The sequence below is a fragment of the Prionailurus bengalensis genome, chromosome A1 (assembly GCF_016509475.1).
Source record: "Prionailurus bengalensis isolate Pbe53 chromosome A1, Fcat_Pben_1.1_paternal_pri, whole genome shotgun sequence".
Lineage (NCBI taxonomy): Eukaryota > Metazoa > Chordata > Mammalia > Carnivora > Felidae > Prionailurus > Prionailurus bengalensis.
Window position 1 is genome coordinate 36,041,783 of NC_057343.1, and position 12,864 is coordinate 36,054,646.

Genomic DNA, 12,864 nt, shown 5'->3' on the forward strand with positions numbered 1-12,864 from the left:
ATATATATATATGTAAATATATATGTGTAAAACTGTAAAGCTGTTACTTTTCTATTTTTAATTTTTTTCCAAGAGTTTTTACTAAAGAAAATTTCAAAATATACAAATGTAGAGCAAATGAGACAGTGAACACACCCTTCCCGTTAAGCACCCATCACCCAACTTTGGCAATTACTATTTATCACCAATCTTGTTTCATCTACAAATTCCCCTCTACAAACTTCATCTACAAATATCCACTTAATTCCCCAGTCATGCTACAGTATTTTGATTGAAATCTCAGACATATTTTTGTTTATAAAATTTCAGTATAAGCCTCTACAACATACTTTAAAATATATTCACAACAACATTGTCCTGTCTACAGGGGAAACATAATATTCAAACTTTTCAGACTCCCTTTGTCTACATTTTTTTGGATTAGAATATATGTAAGTTTCATTTATGACAACTGATTGATAAATCTCTTAAGACTCTTTTAAATCAATACATTTTCCCTTCATCACTTTTTCCCTCCCTTAGAGTATCTTGTTGAAAAAATACTAGTTACTTGTCCAATAGAATTGACCCCTTTTCTATAGTTGTTAATTTATTGGTTGCCATAAATTATTACAGATTCGTTATTGATGTAGCAGTCAAGAGAGTGGGAATACTCTGGAACTACAAGAGTAGACCAGAGGACCAATATCACCTATGACCAATGACCAGTTAGAATAAAAGCATTACTTGTTACTAACAAGTAAACTAAAGGAGGAAAGCCCATTATTTAAAAAAAAAAATGCTCTACATTTTAACTATACAAATAAGTGACCGTATCTTCTTTTTTCACTGAAGTTTATTAAACTGCTAATAAAGGTACAAATTGCAAATTTGACAGTACTCACCAGTCTTCATTTCTAACAAGCGCTTTTTCTTTTGTTGGCGTTCAAGTCTTTCTTTCTCTGCTAATTCTTTGGCTATTTGGGCACGTTTTTCCCTTTCCTCTGCTTCTCTTTTTTTGACGTTCTCCTTTCTTGCTTGCTGTTACAAACAAATTTTGAAAAATGATCAATTTTAACCACAGTGATTTCACAAAGAGAATGGAAAATTATTAATCTGTAGAGCTGTGATTAAATATCTTTTAGATAATGGCTACTTCTAATATTAGTAACAGTCTTTTAAAAGATTAGCACATGAACCCTTGCTAAATATGGATCTATAAATACAACTTATGTTTAAAGCACCTGCATCTTAGTAGAATCAACTAAGAGAAGGGAGACGAAACTAAAAATAAAAAAAGCACTTAATTGACAAATCAAAACTGTTTCCCTATATATATTTCCAAGAGGGTCTAGCAAATGTATTTGAGTCTTCCATACATCCTCTGCTAGGTAAAATATTGAGTACAAAAAAAGCAATTGGAAAAATGATAGAAAAGAGCTAAAAGTTTGCAAGGACTGTTTCATATAACAATCAATCATTTAATGATTTCCTCTCAGATAAAGACAAGTGTCATAGGATGACTAGAGGAATATTTGGCGTTTCAAAGTCAGACCTCTGACTTCTCATCAAAGTCACCAAGTCACAATTATGGGATCTCAATAGGTATGTGATTTAATTCCTTACTTTCTAAGTTTTATACAAATCAAGAAACACCTCTCATGTGTCATTAGTGGGAATTAAGAGGTAAACAAGGATTTTTTATGTGCCAACAGCATAGCTCATGCTACAATCTCCTATGTTCTCAGTACCAATGAATTCAAACAAGCTATCTAATTGCTAGTTTATCACTAATGGTATTAAATAGAAAGTGCGCAACAAAACTTTAACAAGTAGGTGGCTTTTTTTATTTGGGAGGAAACTTTCAGTTTTCTACTGTCATAGCCTTGTTTTTGTAAACCCTAGAGACAGCGCAAGTTCTTCACTAGAAATCAAATAGCAAAATTTAAAATTATCGACCAAAACAATGAAAAGCACATGGGAAAAGAGAAAACAAAAATCCTTGAGGCAATATTAATTCATACATCTAGCCCTTCATTCAAGAAATACTGAGACACTGAGTGGTAAGTGGTATTATTCCAAGCATTTGACATATATGTGTGTGTGTACATACACACACACACACACACACACACACACACACATATATATATATGATTTATAATATACATGCATATGCACATACACAATTCTAAAACAAGTTCTATATTCTGTGTGATAGGGTGGTACAGGGAGCAAAGACAGAAAATAATATGAAACTTTTGAAAAAATTGTATCATGAAAAAAAAGAGTGATGTGATAGAAGGCTTGGGGGGGGGAGTTACTTCATATTAAGTGGTATAGATAAGGCCTATATCAGATAAGACCCCACTCACTGATTTCACTGATGCTGAAACTTCAATATCAAGAAGCTAGCTAGGTGATGATCTGGGGGAGATCAAACACAAAGGCTGTTGGTGGGTTTGAGAGACAGAAGGCCAGTATGGTGGTATAAGATGAGGTCAGGAGCTGTGCCAGATCATTTAGAGTCTTCTAGGCTAACATAGGGAAGGTTGGACTTTCTTTTAAGGGAACCAGAAAACAACTGGAAATTTTCAAGTAAGAGAATGCAAGACTAAGCACTCTAAGATACAAGTGCTAACCAACCACCTTTGTTCCAAAAAGTAGGATCTCCCTCTTAAGCAAATGGATTTGTTCACTGTCTAGTGTGTAAACTGAGGCAAAGGTTGGGCAGTCTTATTAGCTCTTAAAAAAGATTGGGTTTCCCAAGTTCAAGATTTTCCTCCAGTAATACAAACCACTGTGTATGTAGGTATTAAATCTGGCCTTCTTCACATTTCCCTGTGGGAATTTAGACTCAGGAATGAACAAAGAACTGTTTACTATGGCTGTTGCTATAATAAATTCTGTGACTCTATAGTCTTGTGTTTTCTGCCAACGTCCATGAAACAATGGCAGGCTAACAAGGTAAATTCTCCTACTCCTCACAGTTCATGACATATATTAATACTATTACTGCTAAGCTATGAAATAGCAGCTGCAGTAATAGGTGCTTTCCTATGCAATCCCTCCAATCCTCAGAATGGATTCTGCATTTTCCACTTGGCACTGGCTGGTTAAATAGTTGTTCACTACAATGATTTCTGTAAGAGGCAGAGGCAAGACTTGAAAGCTAGGGGTAGTCTATGTTCTTTCCACCATGCTGCTTCATATTACGGGAGCATATGTTAGGCACAAAGTATACGACAATAGCCACCATAAGAATTGACATAAGGAAGGTAGGAGAAGGCTACATAAAAGTAGAAAAGAAGTGTGTTTTCAAAGACGAACATGTATACACATCCATGTGTGTACATGCGCACACATGGGTACCCACGTTTGTATATGTAACAAAGATTGAGTAGAAAGACCGGATTGTGGTGGAGAAAAAAACAAGCAAATATTCAAGTGTCAAAACTGTATTTCTTGCTTGAGGGAAATAAATAAGAGGAACCTGCAATAGATAAAAAAAAATATCATGTAGCTTATTTGTGAAACTTAAAGTACAAAATTTTCTGATGTAAATTTTCTGCTTTAATGACTGGATGCATTTCAATGAGCACATTTAAAAGACAACTTATTAGCAGACATAACTGCCACACCCTTTTAGTATTCCATTGGGCAGTAAAAAGTCAAAATTACTTCCTAGGACCTATAAAATAATGTTTACATTTAGAAATAAGGTCTGAAGTAATTCTTAAAGTTATTTTACTTTATGGAAAATACACTATTGATTTTCATTTAAAAGCCAATCTCATTTAAAGCATATCTTCTTCCGACATTATAACTATTAGAAGAATTTTAGCAGGAAAAATACCAACAGACAGCACAGAAATAGGTATTTAGTCTGAAACTAATATCCCAGTTCAAACAGTAATTTGGAATTTTCTTTATTCTAAATGTTGAGAAGCAAAAGTAGCCAAAAACGGAAAAGATGAACAGTTAGAGAACCACATTATTCTAGATACAATTGCCTCTTAGTTACGTCAATTCTACATTCCAAACTAGAAAGCAAAATTAGAGAAGAGGTATACATAAAGATGGTTAGCTCTAAGACATTGATTTGTTTAATCATCTTATTTTATTTTCTTAATGTTTATTTATTTTTGAGAGAGACAGAGATAGAATGCGAGTGGGTTAGGGGCAGAGAGAGAGGGAGACACAGAATCCGAAGCAGGCTCCAGGCTCCGAGCTGTCATTACAGAGCCCAACATGGGGCTCGAACTTACAAGCTGCAAGATCATGACCTGAGGCGACGCTCAACCGACTGAGCCACCCAGGCACCCCAATCATCTTATTTATGTATGTATGTATGTATGTATGTATGTATGTATGTTTTTAGTATAGTTGACACAGTGTTACATTAGTTTCAGGTGTACAACTTAGTTATTTGATAAGTTTACATATATTATGCTATATTCACCTTATTTTTTTTTTTATTTTTTTTTTCAATTTTTTTTTCAACGTTTATTTATTTTTGGGACAGAGAGAGACAGAGCATGAACGGGGGAGGGGCAGAGAGAGAGGGAGACACAGAATCGGAAACAGGCTCCAGGCTCTGAGCCATCAGCCCAGAGCCTGACGCGGGGCTCGAACTCACGGACCGCGAGATGGTGACCTGGCTGAAGTCGGACGCTTAACCGACTGCGCCACCCAGGCGCCCCTATATTCACCTTATTCTTAATGCAGCTTTTTATTTAGTAAACTGGCAAGTTAATTGCACTGCCACCAACTACTTTCAGCTATGCAATGCCAAAAACTTTCTTTAGGTGCTTGCAGATCGTCCTAGATAGAGCCCGGTACATGCTCCCGTCTGAAAGATCTATGGGCTTACCAGTCTACAGCAATGACCACAGAGGGTTTTAAAACTTCAGTCACATTTTGACTGTTCAATTCAAAGGCATAATCAATAATTTACCTGAGTTCCTAAGGCTCACATGTATTTTATGGTAACAGCAAACTCTAAACTATCTACATAAAAATACACAGGTATGTTAATAACTATGTGTATAAAAACATATAGATATGTCAAATATATGTGCATATGTGTGTGTATATTCTGAAAGAAAATGAGTTCACGATTATTTCCTACCTATAATTTATGTTTTCTGCATAGCAAATGTAACAACAAGAACTTTGCCACAACTAGTTTAAATATACATTATAGCATCATACATTTTGTCTCAGAGAAACCAAAATGACCCAAAGCCAGTGAATTTCAATGAATGTGCACACGTGTGTTGAATTTAGAACAGTCTGGCAGAGTGTAATCCTTCCTAAGTTGTGGCTATTCTCATAAACATTATCTTTGAGTTTATAAACAAATTCCATCATCTTTATTATAAACTTCTGTGACTTGATTTTTCTACTCAACATTATATTTCTAAGATTCATTCACATTTTTATGTATAAACCGCACCTCATTTTCACTGCTTATAATATGAAGTCATCTCCCTACTGACTCACTTATCAGTGGGATTTGAATTGCTTTGGATTTTTGACTATGACAAACGAGGCAGATACATTTTTGCTCACATCTCCCTGTGCATATGTGTATGAGTTTTTTTATGGCAGATCCCATTACTTGGTTCTTAAACCTTTTCAGAAACTGTTGACAGTGTCTTTAAGCAGAAGAGAACAGGACATCTTAGAACGTAACACAAACAGTAAGGATATTCTTTGTTGACGCTTTGTTTTTGTTCTAAAAGAGTGCTGGGTCCACTTATAAAATATCATTTGACAATGTGGGTTATGACCAAAATAGTTGGAAACCCACTGCTCTCTTGGGTAGAAGTGGAGTTGATAATAAGAGGAGAAGTTCATCATCAAGCTTACTAGATGGTGTCAAAGAGCTTCCACAGTGTGCCAAAAGATACAGCCACCATTAGTGCATAATCATAGCCTAGATACTAACCAAATTGTTATCATCAGTCTTCTACTTGGCAGCTTATAATGGTATCCCATCGTGCTTTTAACTTGTATTTCTATGGTTACTAATTAGTTCAAGTTGCTTCTCACATGTTTATAAAACATTTCGATTTCCTACTCTGTGAAATGCCTTTCGGATCTTTTACCCACTTTTTTGTTAGGCTGTTTATCAGTTTCTTAATTTGCAGTTCTTTAAAATATTCTGAATACGAATCTTTTGTTTGTTTTATATTTTAGATTTTAACTGTCATCATACTTCATTTACCTATGTTGTCTTTCAGTAAAGAGAAGTTGTTAAATGTAGTAAAAGGTATTTTTTTTTAAGAAATTGGGATGCCTGGGTGGCTCAATCTGTTAAGTGTCCGACTTCGGCTCAGGTCATGATCTCATGGTTCGTGAGTTCATGCCCCTTATAGGGCTCTGTGCTGACAGCTCAGAGCCTGGAGCCTGCTTCTGGTTCTGTGTCTCCCTCTCTCTCTGCCCCCTCTCCCACTCACACTCTGTCTGTTTCTCTCTCTCAAATAAACATTAAAAAAAATTAAAAAAAAAAAAAAGAAATCCTTCTCTACTTCAAAGACAAAGATAATCTTCTATGCTTTCTTTTTAAGCTTTAACAATGCTATTCACATTTTAGTACCTACTTTATCTGGAATCAATGTTTTCGAGTAGTATGAGGTAGGGATCCTATTTACTCTTTTCTATTGAAAATGAGTTGAACTGTAACATTTCACAACTAGCCTACCCTTTGCCCACTGATCAGCAAAGCCCATTCTTCTGTATTTCAAGTGACCATATATGTGTTGATGTTTGGGGGCTGCTTTAGTCTGTTTGGTCAATATATCCATGTCTGAATCAGTAACACTCTGTCTTATTATAGCTCATATCTGATTTTCCTTCTTTAGAATTGTCTTTACTCTTTCTGGGCCTTTACTCAGCCATCTAGTTTTCAGAACAAACTTACTGAAGTTTTTGGAAAGGTCTATTAGGATTGTGAACAGAATTGCTCTGATTCTGCAGATTTAGATTAAATTGGGATCTTTATGATATTGACTCTTTCTGTTAACAAACATGATGGGGCTCTCCATTGACTTAGGATATATATATTATATATCCTAACTTATTATATGACTTTGTGTGTATATATATATGTGTATAGGTATATATATACTTATATATATATATATATATGTGTATAGGTATATATATACTTACATATATATATATAAGTATATAGTGTGTGTGTATATATATATATATATGTGTGTGTGTGTGTGTGTGTGTATATATATATACACACACACACACACACACACCAGTATCCTATCAGTTTAGAATAATCATTTCATTAAATTTGGTAAAACTCATATGTAAAACTTTCTGGGCCAAGTCATTAAATTAAAATTAAGTTATAGACTTATAACTTATAAGATTCTAAATAAGTCATTAAATTAAAAATTAGTTATAGACTTATTCAAGCTTCGATTTTCTTTCAAAGTGAGTTTCAATTATGTTATAATTTTTCTAGAAACTTATCTGCATCATCAACCTATCCAGTTGATAGGTTGTATATTTGTATGTATCTGTATGTATAATTATATTCCTTATTACGTCTTTAATATTTTTTCCTCATTAACCTTTTCAGAAACGTATCTAATTGTCTTTTCAAAATAATCATGGTTTAGCTTTTCAAAAATTCTCTAAGTCATTTTTTCTTTCATTCCTTTATTTTCCTATTTTTTCTAGGATTATACAATTCCTTTTTAACTTCTGAAGTCGGATGTTTAATTTTCAGTCATTCTGATTTTTTAACATAAACACTTAGAGTATAAATTTCTTTATACCACTATTTTGCTGTGTTACATAAATTCTTCAGGTCTAATTTTACTCTAGGATTTCCTTCTTGACACATGAGTTATTTCATGTGATTTTAGAATTTGCAAAACAGAGATTTTAAAATTTCATCCTTTTAAAAATTTCATCACTAATTTCATACTATTGTAGTTAATGAACGAAGCTGCACCTTAGAAATACATCAAGATTTCACGGTCTCTAGTATGTGATTACTTTGATAAAAGTGCCACTTATGGTTGAGAGGTGTACTCTAATTGTTGAGTTGGGTTCTCTATATATTACATTGAATCAACTGTGTTAATTGAATTGTTTAAAGCTCCCGTATCTTTAATGATCAATTAGAGAACTTTGTTGAAGATCCAAATATAATGCTAACTCTATCAACTTATTCTAGAAGTTATACATTTTTATATGTTTGTTTTGGTGCCATGTTATCATTCACATGAAAATTTTTGACTTGTACCTTTCTGAAGAATTAAGCTTTCTATCAGCATGAATATTCCCTTGTCTTTAAGTCTATTTTATCTGTTACCACCATAGTTTCCCTCTTTCTTTTGATTAATATTGCATTTCATTACCTGTTCTGTTACTTTAAACCTTTCCATGTATTTGGGTTATAGGAGGTCTCAAACAGCACAAGGCTACATTGTTTATCCAATCTTAGTCTTTAAAATTTTTATCGTGACTTATGAAATACTTGTTTCCACCACCTTATATTATTCGTTTTATTGGTCCTCCTTTATCTATGCCACTTATGTATGTATGTATGTATGTATGTATGAATGTATATCTTTCTTGGTTCATTTCTCCCCCTATGGTTTTGAATCTATGCTGGAACATCAATCCTTTTACTGGTTATCTTGGTAATTTTATCACACAAATTAATTTAACAAGGCCTAACGTTCACTGATAGTTTTATCTCCTTTCCTCTCCTTTGAACAATACAGAAAGATAAAACACCTGAACTCCAAACACCTCATTCAATTTATTTAACAACGTTGTCCAGTAGTTAAGCTCTATACCTCCCTTTTCTACAAAACAAGTTAGACATTATTTTATTGTATACGTTTTTTATATTTAGTTTAATGGTAAGTATGCCTTCTTGTCTCTCAATTCTTTCTGAAGAAAAAGAAAATGTTGCTTCTTTAAATACATCCTGTAGAGCTGATGTCAGAAAACTATAATCTTGGGCTGGCAGCAATTGTAAATAGTTATATCAGACATAGCCACACCCACTCACTTACATACTGCCTATGACTGCTTTTGCACTGCTACTGAAGAACTGAGTAGTTATTAACATTTAGCTTGCATATATTTACTATATGGCCCACTAAACAGCCAATCCCTGCTTTGGAGGATCCTTCAACAGAGAGATGTTCATGAAAAATAACCCTTTCTCCTTGAAGACTTCCCCAACTTTCTCACAAGACAGCCATATTTTAAAATAGTTTGTTGTGTTGTGGTGGGATTGATCTTTGAGAGTCTCTATTATGTGAGAAAATTCTCAAAAGTGTATTCTTATAGGAGGCTGACCAACACATCTTTATTTCTTAAATATTTTTATATAATGTGTCAATTATGATAGACTATATATTTTTCTGGGTAACATACTTACGTGTTTTAGGATCCAAAGGTAAACAATTTAACAAGGAACAGCCATATAAAATCCTGGGTGCTCACTCAAATAAGTTTGTTGAATGGACAATCAAGAATATCATAAAAAATATAATAAATATGACATTTCACTACTTTCAGAAATAATTTAAAAATGAGTTTATTATTACTTATTAGAAAGGCAGTGTAAAGGTTAGAAGGAAATCTAAAGTCTTATTGTCTTTGTCTGAATCTCCATCTGGCACTAAATAGCTATGTAACTTGTGTCTCAGTTTCCTCTTTGTAAAATGGGCAAAATAATACCTACTTTATAGTGATATTGTAAGAATTAAATAAAATGCCTGGCATACAGTAAAATCTATGTAAAACAGCAATTATCAATAATATTAGTAATATTACTAATTTATATTATTTCCGTTATATGTCATTAATGAAATGCCCCACTAATTATTTATTTGGGAACAAATCAAGGAAGAGCCACTTTCTAGCTTGCAATGATCATATATGCTTCTATATATATGAGGAAGTGTCAATCCTCATAGTACCTATGAGAATATAGTTTTCCATTCAGAGATGTTGGAATATGACTGTACACTGACTCGACAGGAAGTTCCTCCAAAGCATGTACCCAATGCAGCTGGATTACTTGGCAGGGAAGTTACAGAGGTGAATTAAATATGGGAGGCAAGATATACTCTTGATCTCAAGTCTAGTTATTTACCACTAAAAATTTATTTTCATATATATATATAGACAAGTTTTAATACTTCTAAATCTAATATACTTTATGAGCTTTTATTCTGAAAAAGAGAATTTAGTTTCCTGTTTCCCGCCCCCCCCCCCCCCAAGAATTGCTTGCATTTCAAATTAAGATAGTCTTGGTAAATTAACTTCAAAACTTGCCCAATGACACAAAATTTGCTTTCCTCAAAAGCAAAATTTAAAAAACCAACGTGCACATTGCCTCCTTCCAGCTTAATAGTCTATTATATACTGTTTCTTGAAATACTTAAAAACTTATAAGAGAAAAATTGTAACATAAGAATATAAGTGGACTTCCACAGATCCCAACTTTTTGATCATACCTCATCTCCGTTTCTAACTCTCAGCTCATTTAAATAGTTTTATCTACCCAACTCAACATTTTCAACCTATGATAATATTCTATATATTTTTGTAACTCCAAAAACTACTGGAGATTTTATTATATAAGAAAGTTGAAAAGATTATAAATGTCTTCTTATTCAGAGTTATATTTCTTTCAACATTGATGAATATTTAAACTATGCAAACCAGGGATCTCTTCAGTTTTCACTGAACTCAAAAATCTTTTCTTCCTAAGTATTTTATTTTTGTCTCAGATTCCTAACATAAGATTAGAAAACCAGATTTAAATCTGCATGCTTTCCAGAGGGATACAGGTATCAGGTACTATGAAAACACAGGCTAATTTTCTCAAAATAAACAACTACTTAGGAGTCCACCATGTTCCCACTAAATGCTTTTTTTAATAGGAGTTTACTCAATTTTAAGAGGCAATGTTCAAACATACTAAATGAAGCTTTCTAGAAATTCCTGATGACTCCATTTTCAGGAAGAAATGGAAAATATTTTAACTAAGAAAACCTTAAAAATGTATTCCTGTACTATTCCTGTATTGAAACACGAAAGAAAATTATTTTTTCTTAGAATTACCAGACACAAACGTCTTTAAGAATACAAAGTATGTGATCTACTTGTTCGTTTTCTATCAAGTCTTTCTTTCTTTTCTTTCTTTCTTTTCTTTCTTTCTTTCTTTCTTTCTTTCTTTCTTTCTTTCTTTCTTTCTTTCTTTCTTTCTTTCTTTCTTTCTTTCTTTGTTCCTTATGTTTATTTTCAGAGAGAGAAAGACAGAGCATGAGCGGGGGAGGGGCAAAGAGAGAGGGAGACACAGGATTTGAAGCAGGCTCCAGGCTCTATGCTGACAGACAGACATGGGGCTCGATCCCACAAACCATGAGATCATGACCTGAGTTGAAGTCGGTCACCTAACCAACTGAGCCACCCAGGCATCCCCCCGTTTTTTTTCCATCAAGACTTGCTTTTGTAACTGAATACAAAAGTTCCCCCCAACATGCAAAAGATAAACAATGGATTAGAATTACCTTGTGGAAAATTATTCTTAGAAATCCCTATTTGCAGTAATTATAGGGTAGATGCTTTATAAGGGACTCTAGAATGATAGTAAAAATTAAATTCTCTGGTATTATCAAATTCAATGAAAAAAATGCCTTCAATGAGAATAGGAGAGCATAATATACGGTATACGGGCACAAACAATTCATCATCTTAACATTCAAAAAGGTGGTGTTATTAGTTGAACTTTTTATGACCATGAAACTTAGGAAAATGGGAAACTATGCTTCGAGAATGTCCCCAAGAATGTGCAGGTGCTGATGAATTAAACTGGTTCAGCTGCAAGTTGCTCTTTTCTGTAAAAATCAGTCTCAGGTGAAACAACACATTACGTATTAGCCCATCAGGGATTTAACAATACTGACCCATCATCATTATGCCATGAGTTTGTCTGCAATTCTTTCAAACATTTTGTAAAATCCTCAAGTAAATGAGATATTTCAATCTATTCTGTGACTTCTTTAACAGAGAGAGAATATGAAATATTCATAACTGTGGTTTCCCAAAGTACAACTTGATTTTCCAGTAAGTGTGTTTTCTCCCCTTGTGTTCTGAAGTGATATAGTAATTTAAATATTCTTTTTATCCCCCAAATGTGAGGCTAAATAAAGGCACAGCTAGGCACAAGATGGTAGTCACGAAGTATAGTGCTTAAAGGTAGACTTGGTGATAGGGCCTATCACCTATCACTATTGTTGTTTTGAGTTATTACTATCACCTCTTAGTTAGGAAAGCAAGGAGAACATCCAACTAAAGCCCCACAATATTCCATGTAAACCTGGTCATGTTTAAAACATAACATTAAAAGTAGCCTTAAGATGGGGGGCACCTGGGTGGCTCAGTCAGTTGGGCGTCTGACTTCGGTTCAGGTCATGATCTCATAATTGGTGGGTTTGAGCTCTCTTTTGGGCTCTGTGCTGACAGCTCAGGACCTGGAGCCTGCTTCTGAGTCTGTGTCATCTTCTCTCTCTGCCCCTCTCCCACTCATGCTTTGTCTCTGTCTCTCTCTCTCAAAAAAAAAAAAAAAAAAACATAAACATGGGCATTGAGGAGGGCACCTGTTGGGATGAGCACTCGGTGTTGTATGGAAACCAATTTGACAATAAACCTCATATTTAAAAAATACATAAATAAATAAGTAAATAAACAAAAAAATTAAAAATAAATAAACATTAAAGTTTAAAAAAAAACATTGAAGTCAACAGTGTGTGCACTCTGTCTTGTTCAGAATGCAGAGGACCAATATCTGATGTACAAAGAGCATGCCATTTTGTTCAT

General features: G+C 33.8%; 1 protein-coding gene across 1 annotated transcript in view; it reads right to left on the reverse strand.

The window, feature by feature from the left end:
* Positions 1-12,864, reverse strand: part of DIAPH3 (diaphanous related formin 3) — a 514,561-nt gene that overhangs the window by 175,751 nt on the left and 325,946 nt on the right. Inside the window, exon 25 of the mRNA XM_043580147.1 lies at positions 885-1,020. Within this exon, the coding sequence (XP_043436082.1) occupies positions 885-1,020 (136 nt within the window). The remainder of the gene's footprint in view (positions 1-884; positions 1,021-12,864) is intronic.